The sequence below is a fragment of the Nannospalax galili genome, unplaced genomic scaffold (genome assembly GCF_000622305.1).
Source record: "Nannospalax galili isolate Female #2095 unplaced genomic scaffold, S.galili_v1.0 scaffold923, whole genome shotgun sequence".
NCBI lineage: Eukaryota > Metazoa > Chordata > Mammalia > Rodentia > Spalacidae > Nannospalax > Nannospalax galili.
The window spans coordinates 2,392,473-2,413,585 of NW_008349753.1; the positions used below are offsets into that span (position 1 = coordinate 2,392,473).

Sequence of the window (21,113 nt, forward strand, 5' to 3'; positions counted from 1 at the left end):
AAAAAAAAAAAATTGAATTTCATTGCACCTGCTTTTTATCCTTTGAGACTGGATTTTTCTACGTAGCTCAGACTGGTTTTGGACTTGGTGTGTCATCTAGGCTAGCATTGGACTCACTATGTAGCTCACGCTGGCCTTGAACTACCTACTCCTAGGGTTGAGATTACAGGTACATGCCATCATGCTTCGCCTGAATAATTTTTCTTTTATATAAACATTTTATTTTTATATTATGTGTATGATTATAATGGCTTATGTAAGTGCACTTGTGTCAGTGCCCACAGAGGTTAGAAGAGGGCGTCAGATCCCCTGGAATTGGAGTTAGCAACAGTAGTTAGCCACCATATGGGTGCTGGGAATTGAACCCAGGTCCTCTACAAGAGCAGCTAACCACTGCGCCATCTTTCCAGACCCGCCCCCTTTCCTTTCCCTTTTTTTTTTTTTTTTTTTCCCCAGAGCCGTGTGTGTGTGTGTGTGTGTGTGTGTGTGTGTGTATGTTTAGGGATTGAAACCAAGGTTTCATATATAGTAGGTAAGCAAACTGCCACTGAACTGTATCTGTAGCCCTAAATTTTTCTGTAGTACCCATTGGTCACTGCACACATCACAAGGTCTCTAGACAGTATGTCAAGGTTAGAATTACTGAGTTATCTGTCTTATGTGCATCTTCAGTTGTACAATGCCGTGCTGAATCTCTGTTCAAAATGTTTATCTTGTTAAACTGCTCTCTGCTGTGACAGTCCTTATGTTTCTGTGAGAAACACTGAACAGAAGTACATAGCTTCCCACACCCTCACTGCTCAGACCTTTTTCTTTGCCAGTTTAATAGGTTAAAGTTTCATGTTGAAGGGAAATTGACCCTTAAGTGACTGTATGTTGTGGAGAAACCTAATTGAGACTTGGTTTTCTTTTGCAGCCTGACACCCCAGATCATTGTTCCCTCCCCGAGGATCTGGTGAGTATTTTCTGCATGTTCTGAACTGGAGTTCATTGGACCTTCGATGATAAGTTCACTAAGGAATTGATTGACAGTTTTTGAATATCCCACTGACTGTGTGTGAATCAAAGACTTTTGACTGTGAACTGGTGACTATATTGTGAAAATGCCCGTAGTGGTAGTTAGCAGCAGCAGCAGCAGCAATATGCAGTATATATTCCATCCACACATGGGGAACAAAAAGGAAGACAGTGCTTGTGCCTCACTGCAGGGGTCAGACATGCTGCACTTGTTTTTCAAGAATGGCTGTGACCCTTCCACTGTGTCCTTCCCAGGGATGAGCAAGATGGTGGTGGTTGGGTTGTCTTGGGCAGGACTTGGCAGGAAGGCTCCTGAGCTTCCTGACATTAAAGTAGCCACTTTGCCCTGTTCCTGCCCAGGTATAGAAGTGGGAGCAGTGTCAGCTGGCTGTGCCCTGGCACATTCCAGGAGTTTCCAGCAAATTTTGCTGCCAGAGTTGGCAAACTCCACATGCCATGTAACCAGATCCAGTTGAATGATTTTGAAAATCTCGTTTCTAAAATTCCAGTCCTGATTTACAGTGATGAGGGATTTGGTTTGAGCTTGACCATTGGCTGAGCTGACCTGACAGTTCCTCATTTGGAACGCTGTCCAGGTGATTCTAGGTTGTGGAAACTTGGCCAAACAAAACTAACCATCACAATAAGGAAGAGGTTATGGCAAACTGGGGTTTTGGTTCAGCATGTGCTGGCCAAGGATACGTGAATGTCTACACAAGTGCCGAGGGCAGAGCCTGCAGACACCAGAGCTGCATGTTATGGCCAGGCGTGTCTCATGAGTCTTGGGGCTCACAGCAAAAGGGCGAGCATTCCAGTGTTGGACTCTGTAGAAGATCGCTTATCCTTGGCCAGCACATGCTGTACCAAAACCCCAGCTATTTCCCCAGTACCCAGGTTTGCCACAACCTCGTCCTTGCTGCGGTGGTTAGTTTTGTTTTGCCAACTAGAATCACCTGTCATGGCAAGTGGCATTTGTTTGGAGCCTGCAGAACTAGCAACAAAGGGTCCCTGAGCCAGGAGGCACTTCTCTGTCTTAGAATTGCCAGAGTACATGGCTCAGTCGCCTTTAGCAGAGGCTGTCAACATAGGATTGTGGTGTTGCTTTGGAAGCCATGTGAGTTTTATTTTTGTTGCATTCCTTAGTCATCATGCATATGTTTTAATCCAGTGACTGGATGTGAAGTCGCCTTTGGAATGTGATCACATTTGAAGACTCAGAATGGCTTTTGTTTAGTTTGGCATTTGGCGTCTTATTTTTATGACTGTAGTGCACTTTTCCTTCTGAAAGGTTTCTTTGGTTTTGTTTTCTTGTTTTTGTAGCCTTTGGAAACAGCAGTAATACTGTAGTAGAATAATGTTGCTGGTGGCTTTTTGAGACAGGGTTTTGCTGTATGGCTCAGGCTAGCCTGGAACCTGCTGTGTAGCCCAGGCCAGCCTTTAACTCAAGACCCTTCTGCCTCAGTCTCCCAAGTGCTGGAAATTACAGGTGTATGTCACCATGTCCAGCCAGGAGAGTTAGTTTTCATGGTCCAGTTTCTCATTTTCCATTATCTTGTGATTCCCTAGTAAAAGCGGGATAGACAGTTGGAGGGCAGAAGTGTTTCCTACTTGAGACTTAGAGGTAGTCTTGCAGTTCACGGGAACAGCTCTGAAGACTCACCCAGGGGTTGAATGGCTCCAGTTAGTAAAACGCTTGCCATGGAAGCATTAAGACCTAAATTTGAGCCTCCAAGTGCGCATAAAAGCCGGGTGCGACAGTGCAAACTTGTAATCCCAGTGCTTGGGAAGTGGAGACAGGACGATGCCAGGGCCTGCTGGCTAGCCATTCTACAGTCAGATTAGCTTCTGGCTCAGACTTTGTCTCAAAATGAGATGAAGGAGCTGGAGAGATGGCTCAGCAGTTGAGAGCACTGGCTGCTCTTACAGAGGATCTGGGTTTGATCCCAGCACCCACATGGTGGCTAACAGCTGTCTGTAACTCCAGTTCCAGGGGGCCTGACACCCTCTTCTGACCTCCGCAAGCATTACATGAAACAGGTGCACTTAATACATGCAAGCAATACACTCATAGCCATAAAATATTTTTAAATGTGATGGGGAGCAACTGAGGATGCTTGACATCGACCTTTGGCCTCTATAGCCTCACACATAACACACACAAGAGCACACACTTACCTAGTGTTGGTGAGTTCTTTTGGTTTGGGGTGGGGGGACTTTTGACATCATGGAAAGAATTTTGCCCAAGAAAGATGGTCTGGGTATCCTCAGCTGTTTGTGAGAGTCGTTGTATGAAAACTCAGATACAGCATCATTAAGTCTGGGCATTGGGGGTCGGGGGAGCTGTGGAGAGAAGCACCTGTCCTTATGGTCTGCATGTACATTCCCCTCTGCCTTTCTCTCTCACTGGTGCATCACAGCGAGTGTCGGAAGTTTCCAACCACTGGTGGTACTCCATGCTCATCCAGCCTCCTTTGCTTAAAGACAGTGTGGCCGCCCCCCTGCTCTCTGCCTACTACCCTGACTGTGTGGGCATGAGCCCATCCTGCACCAGCACAAACCGTGCCGTCACCACCACCAACAGTTCCAGCCCTGGAAAGATGGAGCCCTCCAAGGCGGCCCCCTCTACGCCTGGTGAGCCATTCTGGTACCCCTTCTTCCAGCCCCTCCCCCCTCCTTGGAAATACAAGGATAAGAAAAACTCAGAAAACTTGTATATTAGACATGACGTAAAACTCTGGTTGCTATAGTGCATTGGGTTATGTGGTTGCCCCCATACACACCTGCTCAGTTCTGGGTAGAAGCTATTTTGGGGAAAAGTAGGCGTCTGAGTATATGTCCATGTGTGCAGGTGCCTTTGGAGGCCAGAAGATGGTGTCAGATCACTGGGAGCTGAGTTTCATGTGTATGGTTATAAGCTGCCTGACATGGGTGTGGGATTGGAACTCCGGTCCTTGTGGTTGAGCAGCAAGCACTCTTAACCACTGAGCCATCTCTCCAGCCTTGTATTCTTTATTCTTGCATCATTCCCTAAATGACACAGAACAGCTATTTCAATAACATTTACATTGTCTTAGGTGCTAAAAGTCCACAAGAGATGGTTTAAAGCACCAGGATGTGAGTTCTGTGCAGTCATTGCACCATTTAAATAAGGAACTTGAGCATAGGTGAGTTTTGATAGACTGGGGTGGAGTGTCCTAGAACCAATTCCCTGAGGATGCTGAGAGAGAATGGTACTCTGGGGCTATCATACCGTTAGTATATAATGTACAGTTAACTTAGTAAGCCTGTATACAACCTGTGCATTAAATACTGGGCTTAATGAGTTTTCATTTGAAAATTGGATGGCTGTATAATTTCATGGACTCTGATTTTCCAGAGGGAAGTTTTGGACTGTGAGCATTGCTTTTTAGTTTTTGTTTTTGTTCCATCCCCCCGCCCCCAGTCTTTTTGCCTCTAATGCCATTGGTGAGCTACTCTCAAAAAATTGAGAATTTCAAGTTAGAGCAGATGTGTTGTTCGTTGATTTTAAAGGAATCTTTAAAATCCTCTATCTTCATCTATATGTGAACAAGCCACATTTTTTTGTGGTGAAAGTAGTTTTTTTTTTTCCCATTGAGGCCTCATCTTAAGGTGTTCAGCTGATAACACTATGACAGTGAGGTAAGAGCCAAGCTAGCATGACCACTCCCATTGTTGACGAGGTGTATATAAGATAGGCTCTCAATTGCTGAGACTGATTTGTGCAGCAGTTAGTTCAGTATATAGGAGAGACCTTACAGTAGGACTTGTAAACCCAGCAGTGCCATCTAGGAATCTATCCTAAAGAGACCAGGTGAGTCAGTCAGCTTTTATGTGCAAAGAAATTGACTGTGGCGTTGCTTATAACAGTGAAAATAGGGCCTGGAGAGATGGTCAGCAGTTAGGAGCACTGGCTTGGTTCCGAGTACCTACAGTGCTAACAACAATCTGTAACTCCAGTTCTAGGGGACTCTGATGCTCTCTTCTGACCTCCCTGGGCATTGCATGACACAGATGCATTTACATTCATGCAGGAAATACACTCATACCCCCAAAATAAAATATTTTCACTATTTTCAAAAGTATTTTGGGTGAGCTCTAACTGCCCAGGATGGGGGCAAGGTTAAATAATAAGGGCATCTCATAGTCATTGAAGTTATTTTTAATGACATGGGAAATTTTTATAAGAAATTTAAAAAGCAGATTTGAAAACAATACTTAAAGCATTTTTCCAGCTGTGTTAAGAACTAGTATCTAGGGGCTGGAGAGATGGCTCAGCAGATGTTCAAAGGTTGAATTTTTATTTTTTGTGTGTATACATGTATTGCCCGCATGTAGGTAAGCGCACCAGTGTCATTCAGTGCCTGCAAAGGACATAAGAGACTGTTGGATCCCCTGGAACTGGAATTATGGACAGTTGTTAGCTGCCATGTGGGTGCTGGGATTCGAACCCTGGTCTTCTGCAAGAACAGTCAGTGTTCTTAACCACTGAGCCATCTCTCTAGCCCCAAAGGTTGAATTCTTTTAAACACAGTTAAGATTTTAATTTTCCCACCTTGGGCTGAGATGGTGACTAAAGGACAGATGCTTGTCCTGTGTGCACACTTGGCGGGGATACCCTGGAACTCGTCCAAGCCATCCTTCTGGGTTGTTTTTGCTCTGTAACTCTCCACGATTTGAAAGTCACGGTTTGCAGAAGCTGCGTGTTCATGTCACTTGTCAGTTCCAGGCATGAACCGGTATTTCCAGCCATTCTACCAGCCCAACGAGTGTGGCAAAGCCCTGTGCGTGAGGCCTGATGTGATGGAGCTAGATGAACTCTACGAGTTTCCAGAGTACTCTCGAGACCCCACTATGTACCTGGCTCTGAGGAACCTCATTCTGGCCCTGTGGTACACAAACTGCAAAGTAGGTATGGGTGTGCTGGCCACAGCTGGGGACAGAGTTGGAGTGCCTGATGTGGGGATGGGGCCTGTAGATCAGGGCTTTCCTGCCAAAGCACTGTTGACATTTGGGGCAGGGAATTCAGGGCTGTCTTTTATACACGGTGGATATTGAGCTACATCCTTGGCCTAGTGGGCACTAGATTCCAGTAACACTGTCTTACTGTGACAACTACACACATTGAGTACCACACCACTTATCCAAACAGTTTTGAGACAGGAAGTGCCTCATCTTGTGGGAATTTTTTTTTTTTTAATATAAGAATATTTGCATAGGCTTTACCAGGCTGAGCATCCCCACCCAAAAGTCTTAAAAAGCTCTGCCATCTGAAACTTGAGTGCTGTGTCGGTGATTTTGAAACACTTTGGATTTCAGGTTCTCCTATTAGAAATGCTTAGTCTGTGTGATCCTAGGCGTTTCCAAGTGGTGGTGTTTGGCCCCTGCTGAGTTCCACTTTGAGTAAGTGTGGTCAGGATTCTGTGTTGAGCAAGGTGCAAAGTTTGATCCAAGGAACCACAGGAGTATAGCCAGGAGGTCAGAACAAAATAAAAAATGGATTATAAACCCCTGAAAGCCAAGATTTTTTTTATCCACCTCTGTCTAGGCCAGTAGGACCAGTACTTTTACCTTTGCATTGCACAAATATTTGGGGCGTCAACAGACCTGATAGAGTAAAGGTAAATTGGAGGCAGGAGAGCAGGGATGCCTGGCTTTAAAAAATGCACAAAATAAAGTCTGAGCCTAGGTTTTTTATTAATTTTTCAGCAACTCTTGGAATCACTGTTGAGCACATATTTTATGGGACAAGACTGGCAAAGTTCACAGTAGCCTTTTTTTGAGACTGGATCTTGCGGTGTAGACCAGGCTAGCCATGAAGTTGCAGCAGTCTGTCTCAGCCTCCAGAGTGCCAGAATTAAAGATGTGACACTCCCAGCTTGACAAAATAGTCTTGAAGAAAGCCATTTCAAAAGTTGAGGGCATTGTGGTGCACACCTATGATCCCAGCATGTAATGTTTCTACTTGGGAAGTGGAGAGAAGAGAATCAGAAGTTCAGGGTCACTTTCAGCTGCATAGCAGATTTGAGGCCAGTCTGAGATACATGAGATTTCTTTTTTAAAAAAAAGCTGGAGAGATGGCTCAGCAGGTAAGAGGAGCACTGACTGCTCTTGCAGAAGACACTGGTTTTGTTTCCAGTAACCACAATGATGGCTAGCAACCATCTGTGACTCCAGTTCCAGGGGATCTGACAACTCTTCTGGCCTTCACCGGCATTTCACACATGGGTACACCCACATACATACAGGCAAAACACTCATACACATAAAAAATTAAAATTCAGGGGCTGGAGGGATGACTCAGTGGTTAAGAGCACTGACTGCTCTGGCAGAGGACCTGAGTTCAATTCCCAACACCCATATGGCAGCTACAAACTGTCCTTCACTCCAGTTCCAGGGGAATCCGAAGCCCTCTTCTGACCTCCTTGGCGTTGCATGACATGGGTGCTCTCACATGCAGGCAGTACGCTCACACACATAAAATAAAAATAAAATTTTTAAATAAAAATTTAAAAATTTCAAATCTCCTCTGGCATTCATTTTATGGGCTTAGGATCCAGTGTGAGGTGAGGTGACTCCTTGACTCCGGTTGCCAATGCGATTTGTATGATTCATTCCAGCTGCTGGAATAGGCAGACAGGGAGGAAACAATTCTTTCCCACCCAGTGCACTGGAGATGGGTGTTCACCAGGTGCTGAAATGCACAAATCTGTGTTGGGTATTTCTAGTATATAGGTTGCTTAGATGTGCTTAGCAGAAACAACGTTGGATTTATTTTTCTTTAGTTCTTTGGTTTTTAATATGATTTTAGGGTCAGTATACAGAGAAGTAGATGCTTTCCTGGCATTTTGGTATGTCATTATTCACACTTAGTTTCATTTGACTTTGAAATTTGACTGATAGAGAAAAACCTAATGGAAAGTTTGTTACTTGGATCTTAATGTTTGATAGAATAGTATTTGCTATGTTTACATGCCTTGAAAGAATCAAAGACTGCTGGGTGTGGTGGTGTGCGCCTTTAATCCCAGCCCTCGGGAGGAAGAAGCAGGTGGATCTCTATGAGATCAAGGCTACCCTGGTTCACATTGTGACTTCCAGGTCGGCTGTGACCAGAGAGACCATGTAAAACAACCAACAGGGGCTGGAGAGATGGCTCAGCTGTTAGGAACACTGTTCTTGCAGAAGACCCGGGTTTGACTCCCAGCACCCACATGGCAGCTAACTGTAACTCCAGTCCCAGGGGATCCGACAGTCTCTCTGACCTCCATGGCATTGCACAACATGGGTGCACTCACCTACATGCAGGCAATAATCACATACACATAAAATAAAACAATATTAAAAAACAGACCAAAAAAAAAAGACTTTGCAGTGACTTTTTAAAACTGGACAGATTTATCTTTAGTAGCAAGCTGAGCTGAGGTTGTACATGAATTTCTTGAGTGTGTCATCCTCTTCCTGGGTTTAAGATTCTGGTGGAATGGGGCTGGGGATACAGAAATGCTGGGAAATTCCTTGGGCCAGTTCTTACTTGGTTCTTGTCTTGGGCTGACTTAGTGGTTTGGTTCTGCCTCAGTCTGAAATGGATGGAGTAAGGTCTTAAAAGGCGAGGGTGACCAAAGAAAGCCTGTGTCTTTATACATTTCCAAGTCATCCCTCAGTCTCATCAGTCACAGGAGCTAGATTTCCTGCTGCCAGTGCCAGCAGAGACTGGATTTGGGTGAGGAAGGCCAAGGGACCCACTCTCCAGCCCTCATCGCAGTTGTTTTTGGTGAGCAGATGCTTCGGTGCTGACATATAAGTTGCAAGTTTCTCTCTTTAAAAATTTATGTTTATGGGTGTTTTGCCTGCAATGCCCAGGGAGGCCAGGAGAGAGCCTCGGGTCCCCTGGATCTGGAGTTATGGATGGTTGTTAGCCACCATGTGGATGTCGTTAGCTGCCATGTGGATGTTGGGAACCAAACTGGGGTCCTCTGCAGAAGCAGCCAGTGCTCTTAACTGCTGAGCCATCTTTTTAGCCTCTTCAGTTTAGTTCTTTTTAAGACAGGCCTGGCTACATAACTCAGTCAGAACTTACTGCAGACTTAACTCTTCTGCCTCTACCTCCCAATGCTGCCAGTTACAGGTGTGTCCCACTGTTCCTCGCTCCTCTCTCCTGTTAGATTCCCTGCCAGGGAAACTTTCCTTTTGCTCTTCCTATAAATGATGCATGTGGGTTTTTTTTTTTTTTAATGGTAAAACACATAACCATTGTAAAGCATGCAGTCCTGTGTATTAAGTGTGTGTGGGGTACCCAGGAACCCTCACACCTTCGAGGCCTTGGTAAGTACTGATCAGCTTTCTATGAACTTGTCTGCTCTGGATATTTTCTGTGAGTGGACTCATACAATATTTGGCCCTTTAAAAATTTTTTTGTGTATAAGTGTATTGCCTGCATGTGTGTGCAGTACCCACAGAGGCCAGAAGAAGGCATTGAATGCCCCTGGAACTGAAGTTAAGGACAATTGTTAGCTGCCATGTGGGTGCTGGGATCAAACCCGGGTTCTCTGCAAGAACAGTCAGTCTTCTTAACTGCCAAGCCAACTCTTCAGCCCCTGAACATCATGTTTTAAATGCCAAGCCAACTCTTCAGCCCCTGAATATCAACTTTTAAATTTGGGGTTGTAAATACTTAGTGTCCTCACCAGCACTTGCTAGCTTTTGTTTTGGAGGTGCGGTGGGGTACTGGGGATTGAACCCAGGGTCTTGTACCTGGCAGACAAGCATCTGCGAACTGAGCTGTATCTTTCTGACAACGGCCATCTTTTAACTGGAGGTGAGGGGGAGTGACACTTGCACAGGAGTTTGCACTCCCTTGGCAGTGAGTGGTGGTGATCACACTTTCATGTTGCTGCTGACCATTTGTATATCTTTTGAGAAATGTCTGTTTAGATCCTTTGACCTTTGTTTAAATTTGGTTTGGAGGCATTGGGAGTCAGACCTAAGGCCTTTTGCACACTAAGTGCTCCATGGCTAAGCCACACTCCGCAGTCCCTACTTGGCCCTTTAAATTTACCTGCTTGCTATTGACTTTGGTTTCATTTGTAAATAGGAAGCTCTCACTCCTCAGAAGTGTATTCCTCACATCATTGTCCGGGGGCTTGTGCGCATCCGATGTATTCAGGAAGTGGAGAGGATTCTGTATTTTATGACGAGGAAAGGTCTCATTAACACCGGAGTTCTCACCGTGGGAGCTGACCAGTATCTTCTTCCTAAAGATTACCACAATGTAGGTAACTGGCTTTGCCACTCATGATAAAACACTGGTTTACTGCTATTAATACTAGGAACCACATTACCATTAAACAGGGTGCCTGAAGGTTTCTCCCAGTAGGAGAGTGTAAGCACAGTTTCTCCGTGCCACAGGAAGAGTGGGATTATTAAAAACAAGTACCCCACTGTATTCTGTGGGAAAATCAATCTTAATGACATCAAAGAAGCAGATGAAACACTTAAAAGTTTCCAGAAGTGTAATAGTACCTGGTCACCATTGTTCTAACTGGAGTTTTGTTTTCTTTTTTGAAGAAATCAGTTATTGTTATTGGGGCTGGTCCAGCAGGCTTGGCAGCTGCCAGGCAACTCCATAACTTTGGAATTAAGGTGAGATTCTTGGGACATAGAGGTGGGAAGATGGTCCACTGCTCCTTAGTCCAAATTTTCTAAGACTTTGAAACCAGTTCCTAATTTTAGTGAGGAATGATAAACACATTATCTTCTGTTTTGTTTGAGACAGTCTCGCTGTGTAGCGCTGGCTCGCCTGGAACTCAGTATGCAGACCAGGCTGGGCTTTAACTCGATATAGAGGTCCGCCTATTTATGTCTCCCTAGTGGGATTAAAGGCATGCACTACCATGCCTGGCCCATGTGTTGTCTTTATGGTAGATCCTAGAGAAGTTGTAGCATCAGAAACCAATTCAGGCTGAGTGGGTTGTACCCTTTGGAGAGGGTAGTAGACTCTGATAAGGAATTCGGAAGAAGTACTTGGAATTAAAGCAGTTCTTGGCATGTTATCATTAAGGCGGTAGAGGTGATAGAAAAGTTTGGGACTATAAGACAGCATAGGAATTTACCATCTCCTGGTGAAAGTTTCTGAAATAGCTGGCTAGAGTCCTTCTTCCCTCCTCTACCCTTCCCCTTCCTTCTCCCTCCTTCCTTCCCTCCCTCTCTTTCCCTATCCCTCCCTCTCCTCTCTGCTGAGGATTGATCCTGGGGCCTCAAATATGTTAGGCAAGCATTCTGCCCTGTCATCTCAGATTTTCTTTATTTTTTTATGTTGTATGTATTGCCAGCATGTAAGTGCACCCATGTCATGCAATGCCCATGGAAGTTAGAAGAGGGTGTCAGATCCCCTGGGACTGGAGTTACAGATGGATGTGAGCCGCCATGTGGGTGCTGGGAATTGGGTCCTGTGCAAGAGCAGCTAGTGCTCTTAACTACCGAGTCAACTCTCCAGCCTCATCTCTCCGATTTTCTTATGCAGACCAAAGACCTCTTTGAATCTTACTCAGGAAAATAAAACAAAAAAACCCCCCAAAACCTTTGCTTTTGGAAGCAAGATGGGATGAATGAATTCATTGACTGACATAGAATTCTGTGACTGTGGTAGAAGGGTAGATGTGTAAGAGCTCACTTCTGGAAGGAAAGGTGGGGTGCTCCTGTGGGATGCTGCTTTGTTGTAGTTCAGTTAGCCAAAGGAGAAGCTATGGTAATAGAGTACAATTCAGTATCTGATTTTTATGCCTATTTAAATGAACCTTCCCCTAGAATCCTGATTTGCTAAGTTGGACACTTGTCTTCAATTTAAAACCTTGTAAGGACTTTGGTTTTCAGTGAAGTCAAAAGTAAATATATTTGGAATTCAATCTTCATTTTTTTCTATCTGGCTGAAGGAAATGACACCTTTTTTTACAATATTGTCTTTCCAGGAAAGTTTCCCATAAACAAATTTCAGACTTTTAGAGAAGAGTGTTAGTAGATGTGCCTGGGTTTTTTCCTTAACTGATGGAGGGCCCAAGTTGTGGATCACATATCACTGGGAAAACTGAAAAATCTGAGTTGGTTTATAGGAAGTGCTTACAGTATGAAGTAGGTTCTGTGTGATAGTAACTAGAAAGTGTTGTAGTCATCTCAGGGTTAGGTGTCAGGGACAGCATCTCTTGTTTCTTGCTTATATTACAGGGAAGGTTATTAGTGCTAAAGTTTAGGCGGGTTGTGTTGAATGCTCGGCTCTCTTACAAAGAAATAGGAGCGAGTAGTTCACTGATACATTGAAAGCAGAAGGTGGAGCCACAAGCTGTAGCCTTCCTGGAGACATAAAGAGTAGTAGGTCTGGGGAAGGCTGCTCAGAGAACTCCTTTCTCTGCCCAAATGATGACCTACCCTAGGTGGCCATTCATCCCCCAAGGTTAGACAATGGATTCCTCTGAGTAACTGAGAAGTGGTTAACCAAGAGCTGGGGAACCTCCTCAAGCAAGTTAAAGTCTTCTAAGGATCCATAACTGAAATGGCTTGTTTTGGTGGAAGTAGCCTCAGATTTCCACTTAATTCAGCCTGAGGAGCTGGAGCACATTGAATCCTAGAGGCAGAAGCAGACCTGTCTGCCCACCCATGAGCAGCTGTGCATCCTGTTGGCATTAGAAATTTGGAGATGAAACAGCCTGGGTATAGATATTTCATGGGAAAATTCTCGAACACTCACCTTTTGCTTTTGTTTTGCTTGAGACACGAGGGGTATCCCTTTGTAGTTCAAAATGGCATCCACCTCGGTCTTCTTACTTCAGCCTCCTGAGTACCAGGGGTATAGGCAAGTGCTACCATGCCTGGCTTAAACTCATTTTAATGTAATTAGTCAGGGCTGTGGGGGTGGCTGTGCGGATAAAGTGTTTATTGTGCAAATATGAAGACTTGAGTTCGCATCCCCAGCACTCACATGCTGGACATGGTCGCGTGTGCTTGTAATCCTATCACATTGGGAGAGTGGAGACAGGCAGATCTCAGTGGCTCGCTGGCTAGCCAGTCCAGCTGAAATGGAGAGCTGCAGGCCAGTGAAGGACCCTGTCTCAGATAATAGGGTAGAGTGCACATGTACACACATTCCCCCCCCCCCCAGATGATTGAAAAGTTATTAAAATTAACTTGTGGCATAGTTTAGTAAGTTTTCAAAGTTCAGTGTACTTACCATATCTGTTGTCTTCTCTCCCTCTCCTCCCTTCTTCCTCCCTTTCATTGTTTATTTGAAATAGAGCATCACTGTATAGCTTGGACTGACCAGGAACTCACTGTATAGCCCAAGCTGGCCTCAAACTCATGGCAATCTTCCTGCCTCAGAGTCTGTAGAATGCTGAGATTCCAGGTGTGAACCAGCACACTGGGCTTCTTTACCAACTCCTACCTGATTTGAGAGGAGACTGGAAGGAATCCCTCCTGCAGGCCACCCGGTCACTCCTCAAGAGTCCGGATTGTTTGAAGAAGCACTTTGGCTTCTTTACACCCGCTGACAAAAGTTGTCAAGAAATATGATCAATTAAGCAGCACGGTGGATGTTAAACAGTGTCACTGTGTGTGTAATTCTGTATCTGGTATGAGTGTTCTATTTTTATGCACTGATTGTCTTTTTAGGTGACTGTCCTGGAAGCCAAAGACCGAATCGGAGGCCGAGTGTGGGATGACAGGTCTTTCAAAGGCGTCATAGTGGGGAGAGGACCCCAGATAGTCAATGGCTGTGTTAATAACCCTGTAGCACTCATGTGCGAGCAAGTGAGTGCCTTTAGGATGTGTATTGTGGACAAGAAAAATGGTCTGTTTGCTTGCATAGAGCATTAACATGGAGCTGGGGGTGCAGATGGGAGGCAGAGCACCAGCCAAGCATGTGAGATTTGTGTTCCGCCCTTAGCACTGGTATGCTTCCTGAGTGCATAGCATTCACCCTGCTGTAAATTCCATAAGAAAGATCATGTCCACCCTTCTTTCTAGGCATTTAAAAGACTGTTTTTCTAAGATCTTTATATTGTTTTTCCAAGGTCTTCCTTTGTGGGTACTTTGCAGGGCAGGCCTTGCTGCTCCATAATCATAGTTGCTAGATTTGGGTAAGAACATAAGATTCTTTGACTTTCAGACACACATTTTTTTTTTTATCTTTAGTGCAGATATGTCCCAAATATGAGAGAATTTGCATGTAACACATGGGATGTAATGAATACTTTTAGTGTGGTGTTTCTGAGACCCACCTGGGCATCCTGTCCTGTACCAGCCTTGTAGATCCAAAGTGGTTTTCTTTTTTCCCCCCAAAAGATTTATTAAACTCAATTTTGGCTTCTATGAGTGTGTTCATTTGCATGAGGGTCTAGGTAGAGACATGTTCAGTTAGGATAGGCAGCCCATAGCATCTTAGCCCTGAGCTGGGGGCTGAGCATGTGTGGCCCAGAAGCAACCGCTGCTGCTGCATGACCCCTTTCAGTGGTGGTGTGATCGAATCTGTGCCATCTCTGTCTCAGTTGGCTTTCATCCCCATTGTACACAGCAAGCTTTACAAGTTACCAGATCCTTTTCTCCATGGGAGCTGTTTAATTTCACCTTAGAACTTGTAAATATTTTTTCCAGGAGAAAACTTTCACCTTACTGTTCTTATTTTGAAGCTTGGCATCAGCATGCATAAGTTTGGAGAAAGATGTGACTTAATTCAGGAAGGTGGACGAATTACTGACCCCACTATTGACAAGCGCATGGATTTTCATTTTAATGCTCTCTTGGATGTTGTCTCTGAATGGAGGAAGGATAAGAGTCTGCTCCAAGACGTACCTTTAGGAGGTATGGGGAGAATGGGTGTGATGGTTCCATCTGTCTTCTGGAGGTCCTGTCCTCACACTCATTCCCTAGGGCTCTTAGAACTTCACAACTTCAGCGGGGGAGGTACTTTCCTGGGGCTTTTGTCACTCGTGTGTGCGTGTGTGTGTGCACGTTTGTGTGTACATGGGTATACACATACACATGAACATTACTTTGTATTTCCCCTTAACAAAATTATCTAAACATTAAATTTTCAGTTTCCCAGAGGAGTTGACTTTTAAGGAGACTGGTGAGCTCTATGAATATGTTGTCAGCCCATTTTGTACTTTCTGGTATACAGAAACCTTTATCTAGAATTTCTTTCTTTGGTTTTCTTTATAGGCTGACTTTTTTTTTTTTTTTCCCAGTATGATTGGCTTTAAGAATGTACATTCTAGTGTAAACATCTTAATTCAGAGTGCTTCAGCTGTGGCACTTTAATATTAGGGCAGTAGTAATCACAGCTCTAGAATGGTTGGCTGCCCGTTGTGACGCATTTCCTTGAAGGCACCAGCTGGGGTTTAGTGTACTGCCTCTCATGTTTACACTGATGTGACCTGCAATTTTGTGATCCATGGCATTTATTCTTGAAGGCCTGGTATCTTTTGAAGAGTCAACATTTGAACCCTTCAAGCTCTTAATCACCTTCAACTAAACGTTTCTTCACAAAAGGGCCCTCAGTTTTCAGGCAGATACTGTTGCTCTGTTTCAGTAGCAGGGTATGTGTTTAGTTTCTGTTGCAGTAATAGAACACATAGCTCATGTACAATCCATCACAGCAGGGAGTCATGACAGCAGCTTGAAGCACCTGGTCACAGCACATCCACAGTCAAGACCAGAAAGGAGCACGTGCACGCTTACTGCTCAGCTTACTTTCTCTAACATAGTCGGGGAACGGGCTGCCCGCTTTGTCTTCCCACATCAGGCTGTCGAGGCTGTCTCCTACAGATGTGCCCACATTGTATCAAGTTGACAATTAAAACTAACCATCACTGACTCATTGCCCTTTCTCCAGCACTCTGACCATTCTCTAACCATCCTTGGAAAGTTTTGGATAACAAACCATAGCAGTGCATTCCCAGAAATACAGTCCCAATTAACAGGATCCACTGAACCAAACTCGTAGTGTACAGGCCACCTGATAAGTTGTTAAACTCTCAAGTTGAAATTGAGAGCCTGACTGCAAAGAATTCTCTGAATTTTAGCTTCTCACTGTGTAGGCCAGCCTTGACCTTGCAATCTTCCTCAGCCTCCAGAATGCTGGGACTCAAGTTGGCACATGTCACCGACACCACACCTGGTTATAGTCTCAGTGGTTTGCCCCTATGAGATAGACCCTGGCCTTGCTTCTCTTTAGATTTCTGAGTTACCAATAAAATTTTTGCTGGAACTGCTTTTCCTTGGCCTTTTACAAAGGTTTGAGAGGTCCAAGAATACTGTGTAAGTAATTATTTTATCTTAGTATTTTATTTTAAGAACTTTGGTAACGTACATAGCTCTGCAGAAGATTATAGTTGCATTTTGCCTGTTGGTATCAGTACATAGTTGAGGGCTCTCTGTGTGTACATGTACATGTAAGTGCTGAGAGGCTAGACGCCATCTCACCGAGATGTGTACTAAAGTTTAAAATATTAAAGATGTGATTAAGGCCCCGTTTAGTATGTCTATGTTTAATTTTGTTTTGTTTTGTTTTTTTGGTGTTTTTGAGATAGGGTCTCCCTGTAGCCCCAGCTGGCCTAGAACTCACTATGTTGACCAGGCTAGCCTTGAACTCATAGAGATTTGCCTGCCTCTGCCTCCCGAGTGCTGGGATTAAAGGCGTGCGCCACCGCGCCCAGCAATATGCTTAATTTTATGTTGGACTGTAACATTCATGGTTCTCTCCCTGTGACACACTGGAAAGGAATGCAGAGATGGTCTTGGCCGGCTGTGTTAGGGCTGCTATAGACACCATGTCAGCTGATTGTAGGGCTGCTGTAGAGGGCACTGTAAGTGGCCAAGAGGTCGGGACTAGGACAGAAGCCTGACACAAACCCAGAGCTCCCTAGATCTCTTCCATATAAGAGCTCAACATTTTAATGAGAATTGGAGTTGTCAAAGTTGAGCTGGGTATAAAGGCTGAGTCAGGATCTTGAGTTCTAGACCAGCCTGAGCTACATACTAAGAACTTGTCTCAAAAAACCAAGTACTGATAGACATGGTGGCACATGCCTTAAATCCCAGCACTGGAGGCAGAGGCAGGTGGATTTCTGAGATTGAGGTCACCCTGGTCTATACATAGTGACTGCCAGGCCAGCTAGGGATACATATTGAGACCTTGTCTCAAAAAACAAGGAAAGGGGGGCGGGACCCAAAGGCTAAGAACGTAGCTCAGGGGTAGATGCTGGTCTGCTGCACGCAAGGCCCTGGATGTAGACGTGGCACCGAGAACAAAGAACTGGTGCTGTGCTGTTTTCTAGCCAGGCACGTGAAACTTGGATCTGTGATGTTGGGTGGTTGTCATCCCTAAAGCAGGAGCAGTCTATACCAAGAAGCTTGGGATTAGACATGAGGCCAGAGCCCTCAGACTCCAGGTACCCCTTCTAGTTACTGTCCAGTTAAGATGATAATCGGAGCAGCTTCATAGGGATGTCTGTACAGTTCATATGGGATAGATAAGTGCTGGGATTGAAGGTCTGCAAAGCAAACATAAATACAAAATAAGAGCTGAACCAGGCATGGAGGCACACACCTGTAATGCAGCATTTGGGAGGCCAAGGCCATGGCTAGGTAATACGAGATTGTAAAGGATGGAAGGACCAGGCACAGGAGGGTGTTTTTATGATGGACAGTGGGAAAAATGAGTCCTTCGAGGCTGGAATTTATCAAAAAAGTTGAGCTGTCTGGCCAAGCCTAGACGTGGCGGGTTGCAGCTGCTACTTTGGAGAGCCTAATGGGTGTCCACCTTGCCCAGCTTTTAGAATTTAATGCCCAGGCAATAGGGAACTAGTGAAGAGTACTGAGGAAGACAGGTGCACGACGAGAGTCCACAGGACAGTGTTTATGTAGAGGAGACAGCAGCTATGGTCAGTCTACAGTACTGCTAGGTGCGGGGAGAGGTTATAAGAGCCTGACCGCCAGGCGATGCAGTCAGACTGTGTACCCACGTGCAGGGTGGTGCTTTCCACATCTTCAACAGAGAAGAAAGCAGCTTTGACTTGCTGAGCATTGAGCTGTATCAAGTGATCCCATCCCGAGTTTGCGTGAGAAGACAAGGTTTGGGGCTCTTTGGGGTGAAGCATCTTGTGAGCCACAGGATCAGGAATTGGATAGAGAATTACTTCACAGCTGATTCGCTGCTCTGATCCATTCCCACCACAGAGAAGATAGAGGAGATCTACAGAGCTTTCGTGAAGGAGTCTGGCATCCAGTTCAGTGAGCTGGAGGGACAGGTGCTGCAGTTCCATCTCAGTAACCTGGAATATGCCTGTGGCAGCAACCTGCACCAGGTAAGCTGGGGTTTCTGAAACGGTTTGAAAATTCATACGCATGGGGCTGGGGAGATGGCTCATTCAGTAATGTCTTGCTGCAGAAGTATGAGGGACCTCGGTTTGGCTCCCCAGCACACATGAAAAAACCACATGTGGTGGCATGTGCTTGTGATTTCAGTGCTGGGAAGTTGGGAGGTTCCAAGAGGCTCTTTGGTCAGCCAGCCTAGACAGTTGGTGAGCCCCAGGTTCAATAAGAGACCGTGCCTCAAAAAGTAAGGTGGCCAAGCGTAGTAGCACTCACCTCTAATCCCAGTACTTGGGAAGCAGAAGCAGGTGGAGATTTGTTGAGATCAAGGCCAGTCAGAGGTGGTTTATGCAAGGAGTTCCAGGCCAACTGGGGCTCTATTCTGAATACATGTCTCAAAAATCGAGAAGCAATCAAGCAAAACACTCAACCCCCAGCCTCTTCACACATGTGTACATGTGTGCGTGACACTCCTACATGCATGTATGCACACACAAAGACAATACTTAAGTAGATACTTAAGTATATGCATATTGTGTTTATAAATATGGAACTAGGGCTGTTCTGGAGAAACAAGGAAGAACTTCTGCCCGGAAGTTTCATAGCCATGAATCCATAGTGTGTTAATTCCATGGTAATTTTTTTTCTTTTGAGTTTTTAATGTATGTGAGTGCAGAACACGTGTGTATCGGAGGACAACTTTCAGGAGTTGGTTCTCTGCTTTCACCATGGTTCTGAGGATCGAATTTTAGGTCCTTTGGCTCCTGAGATGAGCACTTCCACCCACTGAGCTCTTTCCCTGTTTTTGAGTCTCATGTAACCCAGGCTGGCCTTGAGCTGGCCATGTAGCTGCAGCTTAGCTTACCACCAGTTCCCAGGTGCTGGCAGATGGGCCTGTGCCACCACACCTGGCTCTGTGTCAAGAGAGACACTTGCTTTGTAGCCAAGCTGGTCCTGAACTCAAGCTCCTTCCCTAAGTCTCCCAAGTGGCAGGATTATAGGTACTATACTGCCTATGAAGAAGCTCGGCTGGTGTAACCCAAGAAAGGAGGAGGGTGCTGGGCCAAACCAGAGCAGGGGTCAGGAGCCTTGTTCATTGACTACCTCACCCCTTCACGTCAGTCCTTGCCCTGTACAGAGAACCTGGGAGTCATTTTAGTGGAACCATGGTATCTGAAAACACTGCTCTCAAGAAATCTAAAAAAAAAAGCAGCCTTGTTTATGACCTGCTTGTCTTGTAGTAAATTATTTTTTTGTCATTTTGAGACAGGGTCTCCCTGTAGCCCCAGCTGGCCTGGGACTTGCTATATAGACCAGGCTGGCCTAGATCTCAGAGATCCACTTGCCACTGCCTTCCAAGATCTCACAGAGCTCCATAGGTAGGGTTAGATGTATGTCACCATGCTCAGCTTTTGTCTTGTAAATTGTAAGCTTGCCTAACTCAGTTGTGAACCTAGCACTTCAGCACTGTATTTAGTGTATTTAGTGGAAGCTCCCTGGATGATAGACTTTGTCTTGAGGGTACCTCCCCTTCACCCTGCTCTGCAGTATAATTTGCATCACACCAATTTTCCCAAACATGCTGAGTTTTGGCCTCCATGGAATTCTGATGAACAGAAAGTTGGTATATTTACCTGTGGAGTTGGTCAGATGCAGTTTTACCACAGACTTTGCCTTTGCCAAATGTATAAAATCAACTTGTTTTTCAAGGAGTGGTACCCATGCCCCCGATCTTTGTCATGTGCATATGTGTACATGTACATGTGGAGACAAGAAGGCAACCTTGGCTGATCCCAGATATTGTCCACTTCTTTTTTTTCTTTGAAACAGGGTCTCACTCACTAGTCTATAAGTTGACTTGTAGCTTATGGCAAGCCTCCTGCTTCAGCTTCCTGAGTGCTGGAATTACATAGGTGTGAACCACCAGGCCTGACTAGGCCTTTTGTTGTAAAGGAAACTTTTCTGTCACAGTGGTGCCTAGGCTGACTAGTCCTTTGCTTTGTGCCCACCCCTCCAGCCTGGGGAGGCTGTTTCCATCCAAAGCTTTTTAAAAAAATTTTATTTTGTATGTATGCATGTATTGCCTGCTTGTATGTGAGTGCACCTGTGTCGTGCAATGCCGTGGAGGTCAGAAGAGGGCTTTAGATTCCCCTGGAACTGGAGTTAAGGATGGTTCTTAGCCACCATGTGGGTGCTGGGAATCAAACCCAGGTCCTCTGCAAGAGCAGTCAGTGCTCTTAACCGCTGAGCCATCTCTCCAGCCCCTAGAGCTTTTTTTAATGCAGGCTCAGCTGAGGGTTGGCCTGTGGCTTCCTAAAATCTTGTCTTTTCCCAGGTGTCTGCTCGCTCCTGGGATCACAATGAATTCTTTGCCCAGTTTGCTGGTGACCACACTCTTCTAACACCTGGGTACTCTGTCATCATTGAGAAACTGGCTGAAGGGTTAGACATTCGGCTCAAATCTCCAGTGAGTATCATCAGATGGGAGGCTCTGTTTTTTGCCTTGTTTGGGGAGAATGCAAAGTTTGGGGCGTGTGATTCCTAGGAGATAGGTATTTGTTTAGAAGCTGGTGTCTCCAGCACTTTTGAGTAAAAATGTAGCCTGGGATGCACAGCTTCCAGTTAGGTGATGGTTATTGTTTACAAACCATAGTGGCCCAGGAACATGCTCACTTATTATACAACATTTAAGTAGCTCACAGCCTCTCTACCCCAAATCC

At 45.1% G+C, this 21,113-nt stretch overlaps 1 protein-coding gene across 3 annotated transcripts in view; it reads left to right on the forward strand.

The window, feature by feature from the left end:
- The window catches only part of Kdm1b (lysine demethylase 1B), a 50,210-nt gene that overhangs the window by 17,543 nt on the left and 11,554 nt on the right, over positions 1–21,113 (forward strand). For 2 of the 3 annotated variants that reach the window (XM_029570395.1, XM_008847072.3), the window contains 9 exons: positions 917–955; positions 3,435–3,648; positions 5,759–5,943; positions 10,127–10,303; positions 10,600–10,674; positions 13,693–13,830; positions 14,709–14,880; positions 18,259–18,386; positions 20,729–20,860. In XM_029570395.1, coding sequence (XP_029426255.1) covers positions 917–955; positions 3,435–3,648; positions 5,759–5,943; positions 10,127–10,303; positions 10,600–10,674; positions 13,693–13,830; positions 14,709–14,880; positions 18,259–18,386; positions 20,729–20,860 — 1,260 coding nt within the window. The remainder of the gene's footprint in view (positions 1–916; positions 956–3,434; positions 3,649–5,758; positions 5,944–10,126; positions 10,304–10,599; positions 10,675–13,692; positions 13,831–14,708; positions 14,881–18,258; positions 18,387–20,728; positions 20,861–21,113) is intronic. The other variant, XM_029570396.1, reaches the window with a different exon arrangement.